Source organism: Brachyhypopomus gauderio, chromosome 13 (genome assembly GCF_052324685.1).
Source record: "Brachyhypopomus gauderio isolate BG-103 chromosome 13, BGAUD_0.2, whole genome shotgun sequence".
Classification (NCBI taxonomy): Eukaryota; Metazoa; Chordata; class Actinopteri; order Gymnotiformes; family Hypopomidae; genus Brachyhypopomus; species Brachyhypopomus gauderio.
In genome coordinates, this window is record NC_135223.1 from 4984721 (window position 1) to 5007424 (window position 22704).

At 48.6% G+C, this 22704-nt stretch overlaps 1 protein-coding gene across 1 annotated transcript in view; it reads right to left on the reverse strand.

Moving 5' to 3' along the window:
• The window catches only part of triob (trio Rho guanine nucleotide exchange factor b), a 99516-nt gene that overhangs the window by 51544 nt on the left and 25268 nt on the right, over nucleotides 1–22704 (reverse strand). The window contains 9 exon segments of the mRNA XM_076971307.1: nucleotides 6–96; nucleotides 98–199; nucleotides 698–829; nucleotides 2502–2693; nucleotides 6819–6941; nucleotides 7212–7694; nucleotides 8634–8826; nucleotides 10603–10717; nucleotides 12158–12232. Of these exon segments, the coding sequence (XP_076827422.1) occupies nucleotides 6–96; nucleotides 98–199; nucleotides 698–829; nucleotides 2502–2693; nucleotides 6819–6941; nucleotides 7212–7694; nucleotides 8634–8826; nucleotides 10603–10717; nucleotides 12158–12232 (1506 nt within the window).

Here is a 22704-nt window from a genome sequence, read left to right on the forward strand (position 1 = left end):
CAGGCGCTGGTGGAGGCGGAGCTTGCGGTGTTGCCAGATGTTCTCCAGCTGCCGCTGGTGGTGCAGGACCTCGTGGATGATGTCCAGCACGTGGTTTCACCGCCTTGGAGTAGTTGGCCGAGGCGGTCAGGGAGTCGGCGCTGCCCGGGGTCAGAGGTCGCTGCAGCTTGTCCAGGAGCGCTTTCCCGTCTTGGCTCACCTGCGGACGTCAGGTGGGCTGTTAGCTGTTAGCTGGTGGAGGATGGTTTCTCCACAGACGACTGATACGGCAAACCTACTTACGTGTGGTGGGAGGGGCCTATCTTGGAGTAGGTGGCAGTACTGTGGTGGGAGGGGCCTATCTTGGAATAGGTGGTAGTACTGTGGTGGGAGGGGATTACCTCGAGTAGGTGGCAGTACTGTAGTGGGAGGGGCCTACCTCGGAGTAGGCGGTGGTGATGTGGTGGGAGGGGCCTACCTCAGAGTAGGCAGTGATGTGGTGGGAGGGGCCTACTTCGGAGTAGGCGACGGTGATGTGGTGGGAGGGGCGGTGATGTGGTGGGAGGGGCCTACCTCGGAGTAGGCAGTGATGTGGTGGGAGGGGCCTACCTCAGAGTAGGCGGTGATGTGGTGGGAGGGGCCTACCTCAGAGTAGGCGGTGATGTGGTGGGAGGAGCCTACCTCAGAGTAGGCGGGTGATGTGGTGGGAGGGGCCTACCTCGGAGTAGGCGGCGGTGATGTGCTCGTACAGCCCCTGGTGGCGGTGGATTGTGTCCTCCAGGTCTTGTAGCTCGGAGGGCAGATCGCCTTCACCACACGCTTTACACCACGACTCTACATTACTCAGATACTGGGGAACACACACACACGTGCACACACACACACACACACACACACACACACACACACACACACTCATGAGCGCATTCAGCATGCAAGGCACTCCACTGCCCACAGATGTGGGATTTTGGAGACACTGTAGGTTATTAACGCTCTGTAACGCTCCCTGTGTACCCAAAGTGCAGTGAGTTTCCCTCAGACTGCCGTGGTCGTGCATGACAACACTCACAACGTTTGTACTTACTGGGAAAAGCAAAGACCAGCGGAGCCCGTCAACCCAGTCGTACGGATTGACTAATCCCTACCATGGCAAACATGACACACCGTAGCTTTAATCTGCACTACTCCCAGTGGAACAGATACTACAAGCCCAAAGCGTTTCTCTCTAGACTCTGGCCTTCTAGAGGTTTATTTATGAGTTTATTGTTTTATTTTGTTTTGAGAGGCAGAATGAAGAACACCGGTCTAATTACGATTCCGTCATCAGTCAGTTTCAATCAAATGATCAGGCTGCAGAGCAGTGGCAGCAGCATCACCCTCTCTCTCTCTCTCTCTCTCTCTCTCTCTCTCTCTCTCTTTCTCTCTCTCTCTCTCTCTCTCTCTTTCTCTCTCTCTCTTTCTCTCTCTCTCTCTCTCTCTCCTCCTCTCTCTCTTTCTCTCTCTCTCTCTCTCTCTTTCTCTCTCTCTCTCTCTCTCTCTCTCTCTCAGCAGCTCACGTCTAGTGAAACTATAATCCAGATCACAGCATTTGGTGCATTTGGAATGTGCTATCCAAGCCTGCCAACAGACACACACACACACACACACACACACACACACACACACACACACCTCTGCTCCTCTTCTCGTGGTCGAATCAGCAGGGGATTCATCAGATCTCAAGTCTGATCATGACTGTGTAGGCCATTAACAGCCATATTCCAGTAGCATTTCTGAACACAGGACTAAAACAGTTAAAAGATGCATTAAAACCAAGAGCCCCTATAAAAACCCCCTTGATGAAGGAATATGGATTTATGTTTAAATATATTCTTGTGAGAGTTTCGTGGATATTTTCTACCAATTCATCATTATATCACTGCAAAAACCATATTGGCCACCAGCGACTAGCGCATTAGTATAAAACCTGCATCCTTTTGCTAACTTACATATAAATATAAATGTGCGTCCTAAATTTACTTAATCTATGGACAATGAACAAACCCACAGACTACTCATCAGAGGGTGTGTGTGTATGCACGGGTGTGTGTGCATGTGTACATCTGCAAAAGTGTGTGTGTGTGTGTGTGTGTATGCACTGGCTTGCATGCATATCTGCGTGCACGTGTGGACATGTGTGCGCGCGTCTGCAGGGTGTGTGTGTGCACATATTCCTGTAGGTGTGTGTGTGTGTGTGCCTGCAGATGTGTGTGTGTGTGTGTGTGTGTGTGTGTGTGCCTGCAGGTATGTGTGTGTGTGTGTGTGTGTGCCTGCAGGTGTGTGTGTGTGCTTGCAGGTGTGTGTGTATGTGTATGTGTGCCTGCAGGTGTGTGTGTGTGTGTGTGTGCCTGCAGGTGTGTGTGTGTGTGTGTGTATGTGTATGTGTGCCTACAGGTGTGTGTGTGTGAGTGTGTATGTGTATGTGTATGTGTGCCTACAGGTGTGTGTGCGCCTACAGGTGTGTGTGTGCGTGCGTGCGTCACCTGGTCTGTCTTCTGGTGGAAGCCGGCCGACATCTCCAGCAGCGTGCTGCGTTCGTCCAGGGCGGCGGCGAAGGTCTTCCACTCCTGCTCCAGCTGTCCAGACACCTGCTGGATCTCCAGCGCCGCGTAGTGCCCCCCCTCCAGCAGACGGTTCCCCACCGTCATGATCCGGCTGATGTTCACGTACACGTTCTGTGAGGAGCACACACACACACACACACAGTTTTTTGTACTCGTAAGCGTGTTGCGATCGTTTCCTTCAGGAAACAGTGTTCATGGGGCTTCGGGGACGCAGCACAAAACAATGAGGAACATCTCGACGTGGCGTTGATTCAGGACACGCAGGAAACGGCGGGAAGGATGTCGTGTTTGTTATTGTTCTTCGGACCTGCCGGCGAGTTTAAATCGTACACGGGATGACGTGAAAGTGTAGGACAGCTCACACGCCTGTGTGTGTGTGTGTGTGTGTGTGTGTGTGTGTGTGTGTGTGTGTGTGTGTGTGTGTGTGTGTGTGTGCAGCTGTTCCACCCAAACCACAATAACAGGATGGTTTCTTGCACACAAACACACACACAAACACACACACATACGGAGAAGCACTCCTGCTCTACCCAACGGTACATGGCTATTCCTGGCCTCTACTGCTTATGTGTGTGTGTGTGGTTTGTGTGTGTGGTGTGTGGCACAGTAGGATGCAACATCACACAGCAGACAGAGACGTTCTGCTGGAGGGTATGACTCTGGTAAGTGGTGCTTATGATGGTTTTGGGTTTCTTTGGTATTTCTTCCAGAGAACCTCCCACAGATGGCTGCTGTTGGAACTGTGGGAACCCCTCCAACATCCATCCACCTCTTCATAGCGGTGGACCGTCCAGGGCTGGACGAAGATGAAGACGAGCGGTGAACACACACACACACACACACACACACACACACACGCAGAAGCCCATGTGCTTACTCTCGTTATTCTGTTCACGCTTATGACTACAAGATGGCCGAGCGGGTCGGTGCGGAACGCCCTGTTGGGGTGGTGACCTCTCGCTGCCCTTTTGTGGTGTGTGTGTGTGTGTGTGTGTGTGTGTGTGTGTGTATGTGTGAGAGAGAGAGGGGGGGTGTGTGTGTTAGGGTTTGAGGAGGTAATAATCTTTCTTATAGGTCTGTGAGAGATAACTGAATGTCATGTAATTATTTCATTACGGTTACACTCACGCATAAACTTTTACTCTACCAGCTGTAACGGTCGTGTACGGAAAGCAAATAAAGATAACGCTCCGTTCATTACACATCACGTGAAAATGACACCAGGACAAAGAACATCTGCCCAGTTCCCAAATCGATCCTGCTCCGACACACACACACACACACACACACACACACACACACACACACATCTCGGTGTGTCTGCTGCCCGGAGGAGACCTTCTCCAGCATGTACTAATGAGTTAGCCTAGATCCGTCCAGCACGCGGGTCGCATTAGCGCTCGAGGAAATAATTAGGCGCCTCGCACGTGAACGGGCCAAAGAGGCGGGGCTACGTTACCAGGCGTGACCAGCAACAACGTGCATCGTGCTGGGTGGTCATCACAGCCACCAATAGCAGGCGATAACTGTCCAATCATTAAAATAAATGGTGTTAAAACGAAACGATACCGTATGATTAAAACGACGTAATGTAAGGTTTATGGCTCTCCGGTTTCTTTCTGGCACATGCGGATGAATTACGTGGCAACATACGTTGCAGACACAGAATAAAAGGTTTTGACATGTGAGAATAATAATAATGTCGGAACTGCGACACCCCGGCCTCGTGTCTGGGTGGTCTGAGGAGCGTTTAGGTAGACCACATCGCCTAGAAACGTGGAGCCCTCCAGCGCGAGCCCTGCTTTGGCTGCGCGAGGCGAGGCCCCGCCCAGCTCCGCCCACCCTGCCCAGCTCCATCCACCCCACCAACCCCACCCAGCTCCATCCATCTGTGGGACAGGCAGCTCCACACACACACACACACACACACACACACACACACACACACACACACACACACAGCTCCATCCATCTGTGGGACAGGCAACTCCGCTCGCCTCGGGCGCCGCCGTGCGCACGCTCCGAAACCCCGCCCACTCGCGGATTAATCGGAAACTCATGGAGAGCAAGTCACCCAGCGTTGCTCCTACACACACACACACACACACACACACAGATCACATTTCCAAAACCGTGGCACAGAGAACAGTGCTTCTTCTGATTGGTGGGGGGAAAAAACAAACAACCTCTGTGACCTCGACGGAACAAAACGATCCATTCAGACTTCCTATAGTTTTATGTCTGGAATACTTTGGCGCGAAAGGTGAAACTCCGCTAGCAGGTAACATTCAGTGAAACTCCAATTAGTCTTCCTGAGAAATTAATACAATATGATACGCGCAACTCTTGCGCTCTTTAATAATAATGGTGACATGATTAACAAACGGATCTATGTCTCATGCGTGAGCCCGGCGGACTGATCTGCTCTGAACACGCAGAGTGACGCGGTTCTCTTTGATCACCATGTTCGCTGCGTTTCTCTGCGGACTCGCTCGTCCCGGTGGTCACGGAGAAACGAGGACTAGAGTCTGTTGGGAAGGTCACAAACAAGCGTCCAGTCCACCATGGACCGTAAAATGCCTATTGACCCGCTGTCTGGGGGGGGGGGGGGGGGGGGGGACTGGGCGGATGTGGTGCAGGCGAATCACAGTCCTCTAGTGCGCAGGCTCTCTGCCAAGCCCAGGTGAATGTGAGCAGAATGACACAAATGACTGATTAGAGTGAGACTGCCGTTAGTCCAAACCCCACGCCAGAGTCTCAGTATCATCAGAGAATCATCTGGAGAATCATCCAATCATCATCCAACTTACTGCAGCGAGAGCAGAGCTGGAGTGAATCATTAAAAACACGGAGAACGCTCCTGGACGCACACACTGCTGGTTTATTGTGTGTTAAGATGACTCAGGGCCAACGATCTGTCTACCAGAACGGCTCCATCAGAGGAGGAGGCTGTGCTGCTGACACTTCCTGGGGCAAAGGGCCACGGCAACCCATGCTGTTGCCATGGCCAACCACAGGTGAATACCATTGCCTGTCATCTTGGCATACGATGGTACCAGGAGGTTCGCTTCCCTGCTAGCTATCAGAAGACTTTCAGCAGACAGAAGAAACAGTGATGCACACATATGTGTCAAGCACAAACAAAACACTACAACCAAAGCAACTATACTAAATAATACTAAATACCTGTGCAATATCTTATGTACATACTATTTTATACTACCTACAATATTTTATATATCTTATACTGTACTATTGTTTATACAACTTATATTTTAGTATTTTATATTACTGTTATTATATTTTCAGTATACTGTATACTGCTGCAACACTGATAATATCTTATCTTAAAACTACAAGAGACATAATAATTGCATTAGAGTAACAATACTAATAATACTCCATTGTCCCCATCTCTCTAATGCACTAATGCAGCCAGAGGGCCCCTCACATAGGGAGTGTTATTTTATGAGCTCTGTCCTTTCATACTGCAGCTCACAGCACAAACGGCTCTCTGGAGGGAGGAACCGGGTCAAAGGTCATGGCAGGGGAAGCAGCGTGCGACCGAACCGGTGGAGTGACGCCGGACACAGAATCAGGGCGACGAGAAAACGGGACACGCGGCGGTGTGTAACGATGGATGAAGGGGGAGGAAGAGGGCCTAGGGAGGGAAAGAGGAGGGAGGGAGTGTGTAGGGAGGGAGGGAGTGGGTAGGGAGGGAGAGAGAGTGTAGGTAGGGAGGGAGGGAGTGGGTAGGGAGGGAGGGAGGGAGGGAGGGAGTGAGTAGGGAGGGAGGGAGGGAGGGAGTGGGTAGGGAGGGAGGGAGGGAGGGAGGGAGTGGGTAGGGAGGGAGTGAGTGAGTGGGTAGGTAGGGAGGGAGTGGGTAGGGAGGGAGTAAGTGAGTGGGTAGGGAGGGAGTGAGTGGGTAGGGAGGGAGGGAGGGAGTGTGTAGGGAGGGAGGGAGGGAGTGGGTAGGGAGGGAGTGAGTGAGTGGGTAGGGAGGGAGGGAGGGAGTGGGTAGGGAGGGAGGGAGGGAGTGGGTAGGGAGGGAGAGAGAGTGTAGGTAGGGAGGGAGGGAGTGGGTAGGGAGGGAGTGAGTGGGTAGGGAGGGAGGGAGGGAGTGTGTAGGGAGGGAGGGAGGGAGTGGGTAGGGAGGGAGAGAGAGTGTAGGGAGGGAGGGAGGGAGTGTGTAGGGAGGGAGGGGTCCAGGCGTGGTCCCCTCTTCGCGGCTCTTACCATGCAGTTCATAGCGAAGTGGTTGTGCTGGGTCTGCAGCTCCAGAACGTGCTGGTGTTTGGCTCCGATCTCCGTGTAGCTGGTCAGGAACAGACCCTTATTATGGACAATCCAGTCAAACATCTGTGGAGTGGGGGAGGAGAAACAAGAGGCATGCTGGGATATAAAATCACACTGCTACGCACGCCCCCAACACACACCACAATAAATACAGTGATGTTTAAGAGTAGAGAGGGACTGAGGACTTAAATCAAGTGTTACGAACCTGGAAATCTAGTGTAAGTTTAGCACACCTAGCACGCAGTCCCACCACTCTACGATTATATTGGTACGTTCCATTGTCAGACTACCCCGCCCCCCCTCCAAACCCCGCCCCTTCCCCTGGGGCCCCACCTTCTCTGCATCCTGCTCGAAGAGGCGGAGCTGGAAGCACTGGTCGAGGCGGAGCTTGCGCGTGTGCCAGGCCTGGTGCAGGTGCTGTCGGGCGGCGTGCAGCTTGTCGAGCAGCGCCGACACCCTGGGGGCGAGGCCGTGGGCGTCGCCGCCCCGCCCCCTCTCCACCCGCTGCAGCAGGCGACGCCCCTCCGCGTCCAGCTCCTCCGCCGGGGCCTTGGCCACGCGCTTCTTCAGCGAGGCGTGCTCCTCCATGGCCCGGCGGGCGGCCTCCAGGTCGCCGGGCAGCTCGCGGGGCGCCACCAGGCCCTGGAGCTCCTCCAGCCGGGCCAGAACCCGCCCGGCGCCGCCCGCAAACTCCTCGAAGGCCAAGCGCACCTCGATCCACTCGTCGTGGTCGTAGTCCAGGCTGCCGTCGAAGTCCGCCGTCAGCTGGGATGGGTCCACCACCTTGGACAGGCCCTCCAGAGACACCATGATGGTCTGCAAGAAGGTCAGAGTGGAATGAACCTCTTACGATCTCCACAGGTGGGCCACGTGGGCCCAGTTGGGTCAAACAGTAGAAAGTGAGACCTTAAGTATTAGTACATCCCTTCCATGGTATTTCTTGTACAGATTCATATCGCAACGGATCGCTGAGTAAATGTCTTCGGTGGGCGAAATTATGGAATTTTCCATGTCCCAACACATCTGCTGCCAACGTGCTGAAATGGCGCTTTTTTAAATTTCAATAGCATGATTAAACAACGACGTGTTCAGGAGTTATCTCCTTCTCAGATTATCCGTTTTTTTTACTAAAGAGAAGCCAAAAATCGCTTTGGTGACTGCATGTATGTGCAGCAAAAAAAGACGCACATTCAGATACGCTGATCTCTCCCACAGGCCCCTGGGGGCGTCCCACCGCACGGATGGGTTTCAGTTCCTTTAAAAAGTGTCAGCAAAGTCCATCTTATTACCTGTCCAGCTCAGAAGGTTCAGAACACTGTGAGTTATTGGACAACCTCATGTACTTGAGAAGGGACAGTAAACGCCTTATTGACCACAAGACAAAACAGTGATGGTGCGATGGTGATTTTGGACTACATGAGGCTTCACTGGAGAAGCTTCACAGGAAACAGAAGGTCTGGAGGCCTTTAGCCGGAGCGCTGGCCATGTTGTGGGTCTATCAATCTTCTGCCTTCGCCTAAATAGGTCAAACACTAATTTTAACAGCCCTAGTTTTTTTTACCCAAGCCCAGACAGCTGCTCCATCTGTTTGAGTGCATTCGTCGTTCGTGTCTGATCAGACTCCATTCCGGATATAGCTCCGCTCCCCGCCTCCACCTGTCCCGCACGCTACGGAGCGTTACCATCCTTTCACAGAGCGTAAAACAACAAACCACTCCCCCTTGGGCGAGGCGGAGCGGTCGTGGAGTGCCTCACCTCGAACTCGAACTTGGAGCTGCCGAAGTTGGTCCTCTGCTTCTGCCAGAAGTTGTCGGGCTTGATGATGAGGGCCACGTGGATGCAGCAGGGCAAGGACTCCTGCAGGATCTTCAGCAGGGGCTTGATGGAGTCCCACTTAGAGCCACGCATGTCCACGATGACCGTGAAACCGTGGCGGCTCACCTCCTCGCTGTGGAGCGAGAGAGGGAGAGAGAGAGGGGGAAAGAGAGAGAGAGAGGGCACTTTTGAGTAGCACTTTCTCTCCTCATGCTCCAGGTACACACACCTCAGACTGGAGTTCCTCCACTCAGTAAACGCCACTCTCTCCTCACTGGAGGACACACTGGGGTCACCTCGAGATCTGATGTGTGTGTATTTGGGAGAAACTCCAGAATGTGTTCACCTGTCAGCTAAATATGTACACGACTGTCACACCCTCAGAGAACAAAGCCCACCTACTGTTACTTCTGTAAATACATGATTCACATTACCATATGTAAACATGTTTATTAATTTTTAACTTTAGTATATATGTATTGTCTCATTTTGTTTTGATTTGGTTGTATCACTACAAGAATTTTATGTATTTATTATTCTTATTATTATTATTTTTTTTTCTTTCTAATATTGCTTTGGCAACAGTTGTTATTTACAATTCATGCCAATAAAGCCATTTGAATTTGAATTTGAATTTGAATTTGGGAGAGGGAGGGAGGGAGAGAGAGAGAGTGGAAGAGAGAGAGGGTGAAAGAGTGAGAGAGAGGTCGGGAGAGGGAGGGAGAGAGAGAGTGGAAGAAAGAGGGAGGAAGAGAGAGAGAGGGGGAAAGAGAGAGGGAGGGAGAGGGAGGGAGGAAGAGAGAGGGAGAGAGAGAGAGAGAGAGAGGGAGAAAGAGAGACAGAGAGGGGGAAAGAGAGTAGGAGGGAGAGATAGTGGAAGAGACAGAGATGGAGAGAGAGAGGGAGAGAGGAAGAAAGAGAGGGAGAAAGAGAGGGGAAAGAGAGAGAGTGGGAGGGAGAGAGAGTGGAAGAGACAGAGGGAGGAAGAGAGAGTGAGGAAGAGAGGGAGAGAGGAAGAAAGAAAGAGGAAGAGAGAGAGAGGGAGAAAGAGAGAGAGAGGGAGGAAGCGAGACAGAAAGACAGACAAAGAGAGAAAGACACCCAGACTCCCATCATCACACTGCAAATTCACAATAATATTCACCACAAAAAATACATTAATAACAGGATCAATTACATTTCTTCAATGAATAACTTATATATGTCATACACTATTGCATACAGATTATTTTAAAGATTATCTAGTTATAATTAAGAGTCCCAAAGGAAGACCTTACAATGTACAGACATAGAGCCCAAACCCTGGAGCTAGAGAACAGCTGTGTTCAGGAACACTGTCTCTACGCACCTAATATAAACCCCTCACCAACACCTGCTTACACACACTAAAAACCTATATTCCAGTTTTTGAAGAGAAAATTCTAGCGAGAGAGAGAGAGAGAGAGAGAGAGAGAGAGAGAGAGAGAGAGAGAGATTTTGAACTGGACAGCCATGAGCAAAGTCATCTTTCTGCTTGCATGTCTCTTATAAGCTGTTTGCAGGACATTAAACTCGGAGCAGCAGACAGCTGTCCCAGGAGTCAGTTCCTGTCCCAAATGTCCCTCTCCCTCCCCGAAGGTTCTCTAAACAGGAACGCATGCAGGTCTGTCCTCCTAGACTTGGACATATGTCTACAGAATGGACTTCTCAGACCGCTCTATACAAAAGCAGATATTTGGCCACAAAACACACAAAAGCAGACAGAATTGGCACCTCCACGTGTTACATCACATTTAGCCTGAGATGTTATGATGAAGGAGAGATGTTCTCACTCATCCCAGTATGAATTCTTGGCATTGGCACACATAACTGTGATGCAGAAATCAAAGCTGCACACACACACACACACACACACACGCCTGTACCTTACCTAGGGATGCCGGCAAGGTAGACGACAAGGCGTCGGAGATCCTCCTGTCTTATTCTGTCATGGTTACTCCTGGCTGGGAAGGTGAGAACAGGGCCACCCCTCCTGTCTCTGCCTCCTACACACACACACACACACACACACACACACGTGTACAAATCTGGGCAGAACACCAGGTCTCGGGCCACGCCTCTCTTTTAGAGAGACCAATCAGAGCAAGCACTCTGAGAGACACTACTGCTATAGGGCCACACAGTGGCTGGTTCCACACGTATCACAATGTAGAGGGCATGATGTAATATGACATTGTGTGACATAAACCACATATTACGGTAAATCAAGGGAGTAAATGAAACCAGAGGCAGAACAATAAAGAATAATTCAGACTGAGCAAGATTGGGATACTGGGATTATTACTGAGATTATGTTCTTTTATATGTCCAGAAAAAAGGCTTTGGCAGCATGATGAGCTGAAGTTAGGGCACTTAAAACAAGTGCTGTGTTTACAGAAGATCCTGAACTAACCATCTGACTCCAACTAACACACGGTTTTGTTTTGGCTGAACTAGAATGATCAGTCCATTCTCAAAACGCGCCCTGCCCACAAAACATCGTGAAAACAATAGTAAATTAGGACGGTGCGTATGAGATGGTGAGTGTCTGACCTATGACCCCATGTCATTTCCACCACAGGACTTTGTTTACATGCAACATAGCAGCCAACGCATAGATGGTCTGAGGAAAGTCAAGAAGCTAAACGTAATATCAAAAAGAAATATGAATAATTATTTGATTCTATGAATGACAAAGATGTGAAGAAATTACGCTTTGGACCAAGACCTGTTCACCTTCACAAATATCACAAACGTCAACAAAAACATTAAGCGTTTTTATTGCCTAGCGGAGGTTGCCATATATCAAAAGCTTTTGCTACGCTCCACAGCCCCTGCAGTTACTGCCGACGCCTTCAGATGGAGCTCCACCCACATGCTCCAGCATTATTTGCTGATTGAGAAAAAAAATGCTTTCGCTCTCATGTTTATTCATATGTATTTGGAATATGGTAATTTGTTTGCATACGCGTGACTAATTTTGGTTTGATGGCTACTTTTTTTTTTCCAATGAAGAGACGTTGACTTCAAGGAGGCAGCTGTATGTACGGCGTGCGTGGTCGTGTTTTTGCGTGCTCTGAAGTCAGTGCCTTCACCGCCACTAGCAGGAGGCTGGTGGAGGCCCCACACAACATGGCAGCGACACGTGGTGTGAGTCAAAACGGTTTCTTGGGCTTCACCAGATGACCTACACAGTGTCACACGAAGGACAGGCAGGGCTTGTGACGTCACACCAGCTGCCAGGATGCGTACTCGTTTCTTCTAAATAAGCCCCTCCCACTGACTTTTACACCACACCTGGCTTTGCCTGGTGAAGCATTATGGGTTACAGCTCAGGAGCCAATGGGTGTGTGCTGTGTAGACGAGGCCCAGTGCGGACAACGTGACGGTGAACATGGATCAGTGCACAGCAGAGATGTGCCTCCGTGCGGAGGGGGCAAACTCACCAGATACAAACGCCACTTTCTCCTTGAGAATGGGCAAGACCTCGATAGCTTTGAGTTCCTCATTTCTGTTGAACCCTGTAAAGAGACAAGATGATTGGAAAAAGATGGAATTCTCAGTAATGAACACTGCTGATGAATACAAAGTGCTCTCTCTCTCTCTCTCTCTCTCTCTCTCTTTTTAGAGCTATGCGGTGGGTTCCCTAGTGGTGTAACAACCAAGCCCTTTGACACGGATTTAAAACTTAATACCACATGTGTATTCATTCATTCATCATTCTATTAGCGACACGTCGGGCATGTGGTCCATCGTTTCTGGCTCCGCCCACCCCAGGCGGGCCGCCCTGGCCTCTCCGCCCCTCTCCCCTGTCCTGATCCCGGCTGTCCCGCCTACTCACCAGATGGCACGATCTTAACACCTGAGGAAGAGCGAGAGGGAGCGAGCCAGATTCTTTAAAACTGGACAGGAAGCCTTCAACTGTATACTGGAGTGTGCAGCTAATTTATGCGCATATCAGATGAGGCTAATCTCAGAAAACAAGCAGAAAACTCGCTGACTGTCGTTTAAAGTCCCACCCCTCGGACCAATAGAAGATGCATATCAAACCCAAAGATCCGCCCCCTCATATTCTGTAGATGATGAATATTTCACGCCTTAAACGCCTGTGTGTAAATCGAAGTGGATATTAAAATATAAAATGTCTAGCACAGATGGTCTGCAAAATATTAATTTGCCAGTAATGACACACATTTTTTGTGGTGAAGGCGAGCAGACAAATATGTGTGTTTGACAGTTCTGGCCTAATAATCAGAAATCTAGAAGGTGTTCCTATTACTTAGAGGTCTAACACACCAAAGCCTCTATAACTAAGATACATATGTTTAGGTGCATTAACAATAAGACAACATTCAAGCATCTAACAACCTTCATATGGCAATACCAATATCGTAACCATAGTAGACAGTATATTCTGAAGCGTTATTACTATTCACCAATAACGTTAATAGCTCAATAATAACTACCCGTTCATTTCCTTGATGTCAATAAGGGCTGGGGAAGAGCCTTGATTGGCTGGACCCTCGCACGTGCAAAAGGTCAATAGTGAAGTGACCTTCCAGTGTCTCGGTCGCTCTAAAGGACATTCAAAATGGAGGACAGAAGAAACAGGAGGATTTATGCAAGTCTCTCTCAGCACGTGAGTGTTGATAGAGAAGAGGCCCCATGATGGGCGGGGCATATTTCCAGTGCTCGCGGACACGGCCGGCCCACTATCGATTGCATTAGCTCAGCGAGAGGGCCGTCAGTAGCCACACATCACTGGCCATTATAATGCATTATGTCACCGGACCCCATCGGCCAGGGAAACGATCGGTTTCTGCACAGAGCGTAGTCAAAAGGCTGGCCCGGATGTGTGTGTGTGTGTGTGTGTGAGTAAGAGAGAAAGAGACTAATGATCTCATCTCCATGCTCACACCACCTTCGTTCTGTTTCGACGTCGTCTAAATTTGGCCCTGCGACTCTCCTGGGCTGTCTGTACCCAACAGCCGCATTGCTCATCGAGCTCCATTATGTAACTCGCGGCGCAATGACAACTGACAGCATCATCGACGGGATTGCACAGCGAGAACGCAACACGACATCGTGAGAGGTCCGCAGAAATAGCCTGCGTTTGTGACACGCCTCACGACAAGCCTCGAAACACACGAAAATCGCACTGGTCATCAAGTGCTGTTAAAGCAAGTACGGTTAAAGACTGGAGGACGCATTAATGATCGATATACTGTAAAGTCATCCCCTCCCACTCGCCTGTCTGTTCACTACAGTAAGCAGCTGGGAGGTCAACAGCAAACAGGATCGGCTGCCCATTATTAAACACAAATGGTCTATTAGAAGCTGCTTAACGGGATCTGCCATGCGGACTGTTCTGGGGTCAGCGTCTGTTGCCTCACGCACACCCTGCAGGATGCTGATGATGCACTGAGGCTGATCCTTGATCAGTAATGGAATACAACGATCCCACTGTGGCGATTAAACCCAATGTGCACAACTGAACACATAAATCTCAAACTGCTACATAACGACGGACGATACGTCTCATCTCGAAGGTCATAAATGGCATTAAAGATCAACCTGGGGTCCGTGAAGCCATAAATCTGTGGTGTGATCTACAGCATCCTGAGGTACCAAACATAGCTCAACAGTTAGAACCCAGAGGGCACCCACAGCGATCTACAGACCACAGGCATTACATTTTTAATGCCCAAGATGTCCTGACGGCGTGCGGGTCTGAATCACGATCCATACATGATTTGGTCAAACCAAACAAATGGAATGACAATAGCATTCTGTACCGAGACCTTGATTTCCCAGTCCGACAACCTGGGAGTAGAGCAAAGCTCTTCAAAGCTTGGAACTTTCTAGACCTTTATGTAGACCCTATGTAATATAGACCCTACATAATGTAGACCCAAGACCTTTTCTAGACCCCTAATGTAGACCCTGTGTAGTGTAGACCCTAGACCAGGGGTACTCAAATAGAAATGATGACGGGCCACATTTTATTTTTTGAATCACTGATTCAACGGGGGGGGGGGGGGGGGGGGGTCTAGCGTAAACTGTCGAAGGGGGGGGGGGGGGTGAACGCATTTGGGCGTCTGCTACCTGTTTGTTGAGTATGGGGGCCCTAGACCCTATTTCTAGACCTTTCAACCTTCATGGCACTCACAGACTTTAGTTAGTTCTACCACAAAGGGTAACAACAAACAGACAGTAGCACTCATCGCTTCCTACCATCAGTCATGAAGTTTTTTATGGGCTGACAGGATAGCACGCCTCAAACCAGAGTGCTCATGAATACCACTATCAGTGCTAAATGCGAAGTGCTTAGCTTGGCTAATACACAGACACCCATCCCAATTTTAAGGATCTCAGATAGCCTACCCTTTTGTCACTATTACTCTCACTTCTAGGGTTTGTGGGTAGTAATAACAAAGTCTCTCTCTCTCTCTCTCTCTCTCTCTCTGTCGGATAACGTGGATTTAAATGATGAGTGTTCTGACTAACGAGGGTCATTGTGTGAAGTGTTTGAACTGCGCAGCCGGCGAAATCAATTCCCAGGGAACGGAAAATCAGATCAAGTGCTAGCTTTCAAATGTGGAAATGATCTGCAGATTAGTAGTTTCGCGAAACAAGACAATATGGCCCCGAGCTGCAGGACCGACACCTTCACCACGAAGCCTGCAAGCTACGGCACTCAAGTAAAGATCAGACCAAATGAGATGGCAGCAGCAGTTGTCACGAAGAGCTTCTCTATTCGACTGCAAAAGATCAAGTTCATAATAAGAGATGTTAAGTAATGGGGGATGTTGAACCATCACTGAACAGCTAACGACGGAAACAATAGCGATTAACATTAGCGGCGTGAGAATGCTACCGGACCGGATCACGGCGCTGGACTCCCAGTCACAACAGGCAGCTCAATTACAGATCAGCCGGGATCGCGTCACGGTTTGCGGCGTAGTCATTAGATGCCCGGAGCCGGAGCCTTGTGCTCCTACCCGAAGAGATCCGGCAGATCGGATCAAACTGACGAGTCACTGGAACACTGGAACATGTAAACCTTTTATTTTAACACACTGATTATAATTTATTGTGTTAAATATTGTTGTAAATATTAAGGCATAAAACTAGGCTGATGTATTAAAATGTTTTGGATTGAACTTTTGTTCTTTCTCAAAATCTCATTAAATCATGATATAGCCTTACAACAACAACAACCACAAAATCTCAAAAATCTTTCAAATGCCAGTGAGCTTTAGGTTTAAAGGCTGTCGTAGCTGTGCATGACAGGCAGGAGAGACTGATGTCTGTCTTTCTCTCTTTATGCTTCCCCCCTGCCTGCCCCCACTTGAATTATGTTAAGATGGAAACTTTGGCTGTATGCCGGCGCATGTACGTGTGCGCACGTGCGTGCGTGCACGTGCGTATCTGTGTGTGTGAGTGTGTGTGCTGGCCAACATGAGGATATGCTTCCTTTTTTAAGCACCGGTGTAAATATAGTACAGCATTAGAGGTAACACTGTGACACCTTCTCTGTGCTTTGGTGAGTGTGACTAGGTACAGGGCAGACCACGGCCAGGTCTCTGAAGCCCCGGTCCTGGTGTGGGTAAACTGACACATGGCAGACCACGGCCAGGTCTCTGAAGCCCCGGTCCTGGTGTGGGTAGACTGACACAGGGCAGACCACGGCCAGGTCTCTGAACCGCAAGCCCCAAGCCAAGCTTCTTACAGAATGAGAGGGAATGGTTGAAGTGTCCTCTCAGTGGTCCCGTGTTAACAGGTAATGAGTATTTCACGTAAAAACAGCTGATGCTGCTAACACAGCACATCTCAGACATCACTGTGAAGGTAAAGCAGACGTCCCAGTGGTGTTGAATCTCAAAACAAACATTTCTGCTTATTGTGAATGATGTCATATATTAACCAGCCCTTCTGTGATAGATTTAGGACGACAATGGTCTGTCCTTGGTAGTGTCTGGAATACCTACCACAGTAATTACATGGAAACATTAGGGTCATATTTCAGAAGCACAGGGAGAAAGAGAGGGAGAGAGAGAGAGATGGTAACCTATACAAAGAGAAATGAATCTGACTTTAGAGCTTCTCTACTATACAGTATTCAATCTCTGCTTGAATCCTTATCCGCTGTATGTCAGTTACACCAATAATATGAGCAGAATCCAAAGAAGCCTGCTAAAGAAAGAGGGAGGCTTGAACTTCCCACCGGGATGTTTCAGTCTTGAGTCTGCAAGTATGTCGTCTGGACGCTAATAAAACACCCTTGCAACCACTTTTAATTTCTCCTGAATTAGCATTCAGTGTAGCTGATTTTTTTCCCTACAACAGCCTGAGTTGCCAGAAAGGGTGTGTGTGTGTGTGTATATGTGTGGCTCAGTTCTCTCACACATCAGCGCCCCTGACCACCGCCTGTTCCTCCTGTGAGTTACGGCCACCCACCCCCCCTGCTCCCTGCTCCCCCCCCCCTCACCCAGTGTGCCACCCCCCCTCCCCTCGGCTGCCAGCCCTGCTCCTGTCACGCTTTTTTATGGGCCTTGTTCCTGAGCCCTGATTGCTTCTTGTTTTACAACAGGCCTGGGGCCACCACGGGGTCCGAAGGTCCCCTCCCTTCCCCGGGGGCTCAGAGCGGCTGGCCAGGACGGGGTTACAGTCTCGCATGTCCCAGGAAAATCGCATGAATGGAGCAGCGATGAAAATTCCGATGTGATTTAATTCTGCGGCGTCATCCTGATGAAGAATGGTCTCAGTTTCACTGACCCTGAGCCAGACAGACCCTGAGCCAAACAGACCCTGAGACAGACAGACCATAAGACAGACACACCGTGAGACAGACAGACCATGAGACAGACAGAACGTGAGACAGACATGCTCTGCTGGTATTCCACCAGAGTCTCGGGAAAGGAACATCTCATCTATATGCAGAGTAAGGCCTCAATCCAGCTTCACGCCATAAAAAACCTCCACACGTACCTGCGCACAAAATCTGTATCACCGCGTCGCCTCAGTCAATCACACGAGTGAAGAAGATAAAGAAACTTTTTTTTAAGTTGGCTGTGCTGTTGGGTAGTATGATCCTTCACCATGGCAATCCAAGCAACCCAAACTGTCTCTTGCAACCCAGAGAATCTGCTGCAGCACTCAGCGCCCGTCCAGCGCTACACCCGTACGTACCTCCAGCCTCTTTCTTGAGAAGCCTTTCTCTTCTCTTCTCGATCACAAACACAGGGTACACCACATTGCCAATCTCGCCAAATCACCTTTTCTCCCCGAGTTCCCTGACGTCAGACACCCGGATCACACTCCGGGTTCAAAGGTCACGTGGCCAGCGGGTACCTGTGAGCCGGATGAGTTTCGCCCCAGCCTGAGCGTACTGCCAACAGTGAGCGTCCGTCACCGAACCCATGCTGCCCCCGCGGGCTGCTCCTCGCCGCTGCGGCCGTCTCCTCCCGGGGCCCAGTAGGACGTCGTCTCCAGGCTTTGGACGAGGAAGGAACGGTGCCGCTCTATTGGCCGCTGTCGGTCACCTCACGTAGCGTGGAGCTTAATGTTCCGACTACTGCTGGCGAGATTTACCAGCGTGACTCTGCGCAAGTGTATGACTGTGCGCGAGTGTGTGTCTCTGCGCGAGTGTGTGTTGCAGCGCCGACACTAATGGCCTGGGTCCCCCGAGGACAAAGGAGGCACGCAAGTTCAAGATTTATGTCTAAACAGCATTTGTTGCCGATCGTTTTCACCAGCCCGTTAATTCCTGGACCGTTGTTCGATTAGCTTGCCACACATATTTTTTAAAAGGGACGTACTGACCATGTTTAATCCCCTTCAGAACACACTTGAGAATGGAGTGATTGTGCTTGCAGAGCAACAAGTGTAGTTGCACCAACCTTAATGAGGTACCTCCCTAATATCCATTATTACATAGACTGCTTCTGAAGTTTTAAGCACACAGAATTTGTGTAAATTGGTTTTAAAGGGTTGAAAGCGTTATTTAAAAGTTCTGGGGGGGAAGCCATCTTTATTTTCTTAAAGGGCTAAAGAAGACGGCAGGCAAACTTCACAACGCTTTAATGAGTTTAAGGCTTTTGTGATGTGCCAGCGTTTGCAGCATCACCCATTTAAAGCGCTGTGAAAACAGACCCATGGGACGCGTCCAAATGCTCTAGCGTCATTATCTCGTCCATGAATGCAGCACCAAAGGAGACTGTGAACTACTTCTAAACAAGTTACTGTGATCCCTTATTCCTTAAACCTCCCCCTTTTCTTTAGAATTAGGGTTATGTAAATAGACAGAAATGAGGCTCCTCGAAGCTGTTTGAAGCACCCGCGCGTGTTGGCACAGATCAAACTGGAGAAAGATGATTCCTTGTCAGACCCAGGTCTATTTCGCCTACCTCTTTCCTGAGCTGGGCACTGTGCTGTGAGCTGCCGCTGTCTGTCTCGCATGAATCCCACGTACAGGAACCGAAAGAGAACCGTCAGACTCGCCATTAACGGTCCGAACGGCCAGATCAGATCACACACTGAAGCGTGTCATGCACGAAGCCCGAAGGCTCAAACACCGCCAGACTGGCTAAATCCTTCCCTCTGTTTGTTCCCAGATGCCAATCTTCACTACAGTGTTCCTCGTCCAGCGCGTAACAAAGCTCTACGCCTAGACGGGCACAGAGGTTTGTCGGTTTTATGTCAGTGGCAGCGGCAGCTGGAAATGAAGGAGAGGTGAACAGAGAGGGAGGGACAAATGCTACTACCCTTCAAAGGGAGTTACGATAAAGTGACAATGAAGAGGGCACACAGCTGTCACACACAGAAAAAGTGTCCTTCAACTGCTTCATTCAAGTTACTCTCCCCTGTAATCAGGTGATCATGAGTGACGTGACCCCTCACCTCCCCTCCCCCCATTTAATTATAATCCCCAGAGGCATGGTGGTTTGCTCTTACCCAGCGAGCTTCAGCTATGACCTTGGCAGTCACAAACAAGCAATTCAGCCGCTGTGAGAAATCCCCCATTCTCTGTATGAGCTGCTCAGTGTCTAACTGTCTGAACACACTAACCAAATTTGAAGGCAGAAAGGCGGCTGTGTGTGTCCACAGGCTTTCAGCTGGGGCAAAAGTTAGCAGTTGACTTTGGGGGTCACTCAAGCGTCTATACTGGGTCCCTCTGTGAAATACAGCTGCCCTTATGAAGCAATAGTGCGTGCCCATAAACCTCTCTGAGTAAACAATAAAGCACTGAGACGTTTCCAAAAAAGCTCATTGTGGACGAAGAAAGAGAAGCACAACATTTATTTTCCCAGAATGCCTGGTTTTTCACACTAAACAGGCTCACTTTCACAACTAGCCAGCTGTCTAATCAAAGCGCCTCAAAATGCGTACAAGCCAAATAACCAATCCTCATCTCTTCCTTAGATTGCACACGTTTAAAACACCCACTGCTCGTAAGAGATCAATGTGAAGTCTTATTCTTCTTTTGCACTTGTGGGAACTTCTTGTAATGACTTGAATAAAATAGTAATACCATTAATATCAGCAAGAATAACCATAGTGATGGTCATGATGCTGCTTGCTTTTGCTCCATTACAGAGACAATGTCCATTGGCGATGACAGGCAAATTCGGATACGTCGATACGTCCACGCTATTTCCTTGGTGGTTTCGGACTGCGCTCGGTCACATGAACAGAATATGCAGGTGTAATATGAGTCTGTGAGCGTGGAGTGTGTCACACGAGAGCCAGCCACCCTCTGTCACTCTCACCTCTCAGTCCCATACCGATGGTGGTGGAGGTGAGGTTGGGGGTGGGGGGGTGAGCCAATGAAAAAACACAATGGGGCAGAGGCGTGGAGAGTGTGCTAAGATACAGAGAGGCAGACTTTGAAGACACATAGAGCGTGAAAGAGAGAAAGAGAGAAAGAGAGTAAGAGAGAGTGCTTTGTCAAAGACAGGACACCAGAGACAAAAGAACTTTGTCATTATTATTATTGTTACAATGGCAAATCAGTTTATTTTGTTACTGTTTTTATTGTTATTGTTACTATTACAGTATAAGTTTGAAATGCTACTATTATTATTGTTAATATTATTAATACTTTTAATTACTTTTACTATAAATTTCACTTATAGAAGCAATGGTGGAAATAACAATGTTAATAGAAGTATTGTTTTTGCCATTATAATAATGCCAATAAAGCAAGACGTAATTGTGTGTGAACTGAATTGAGAGAGAGATAGAGATAGAGAGAGAGAGAGAGAGAGCAATGGTTGGCAATGGTTGACATCCAAATGAACAAAAGCAAATGAACCAAGTAAACAGACAGTAAACGGGACATGATTACCTATGTTAGTGGAAATGATTACCTATGTTAGTGGGGCATGATTACCTATGTTAGTGGGACATGATTACCTATGTTAGTGGGATATGATTACCTATGTTAGTGGAATTGATTACCTATGTTAGTGGGACATGATTGCCTATGATAGAGGGACATGATTACCTATGTTAGTGGGATATGATTACCTATGTTAGTGGAAATGATTACCTATGTTAGTGGGGCATGATTACCTATGTTAGTGGGGCATGATTACCTATGTTAGTGGGACATGATTACCTATGTTAGTGGGATATGATTACCTATGTTAGTGGAAATGATTACCTATGTTAGTGGGACATGATTGCCTATGATAGAGGGACATAATTACCTATGTTAGTGGGACATTATTACCTATGTTAGTGGAAATGATTACCTATGCTAGTGGGGCATGATTACCTGTTAGTGGGACATGATTACCTATGTTAGTGGAAATTATTACTTATGTTAGTGGGGCATGATTGCCTGTTAGTGGGACATGATTACCTATGTTCGTGGGACATTATTACCTATGTTAGTGGGGCATGATTACCTATGTTCGTGGGACAATATTACCTATGTTAGTGGGATATGATTACTTATGTTAGTCGGGCATGATTACCTATGTTAGTGGGACATGATTACCTATGTTAGTGGGGCATGATTACCTATGTTCGTGGGACATTATTACCTATGTTAGTGGGGCATGATTACCTATGTTAGTGGGACATGATTACCTATGTTACTGGAAATGATTACCTATGTTAGTGGGGCATGATTACCTATGTTAGTGGGACATGATTGCCTGTTAGTGGGACATGATTACCTATGTTAGTGGGGCATTATTACCTATGTTTGTGGGACATGATTGCCTATGTTAGTGGGACATGATTGCCTATGTTAGTTGGGCATGATTACCTATGTTAGTGGGACATGATTGCCTATGTTAGTGGGACATAATTGCCTATGTTAGTGGGGCATGATTACCTATGTTCGTGGGACATGATTACCTATGTTAGTGGGGCATGATTACCTATGTTAGTGGGACATTATTACCTATGCTAGTGGGACATGATTGCCTATGCTAGTGGGACATGATTACCTATGTTAATGGGACATGATTACCTATGTTAGTGGGGCATGATTACATATGTTAGTGGGACATGATTGCCTATGTTAGTGGGGCACGATTACCTATGTTAGTGGGACATGATAGTCTATGTTAGTGGGACATGATTGCCTATGTTAGTGGGGCATGATTACCTATATTAGTGGGACCTGATTGCCTATGTTAGTGGGGCATGATTACCTATGTTAGTGGGACATGATTGCCTATGTTAGTGGGGCATGATTACCTATGTTAGTGGGACATGATTGCCTATGTTGGTGGGGCATAATTACCTATGTTAGTGGGACGTGATTGTCTATGTTAGTGGGGCATGATTACCTATGTTAGTGAGGCATGATTACCTATGTTAGTGGGACATTATTACCTATGTTAGTGGGACATGATTGCCTATGTTAGTGGGACATGATTACCTATGTTAGTGGGGCATGATTACCTGTGTTAGTGGAACATGATTGTCTATGTTAGTGAGACATGATTACCTATGTTAGTGGGACATGATTACC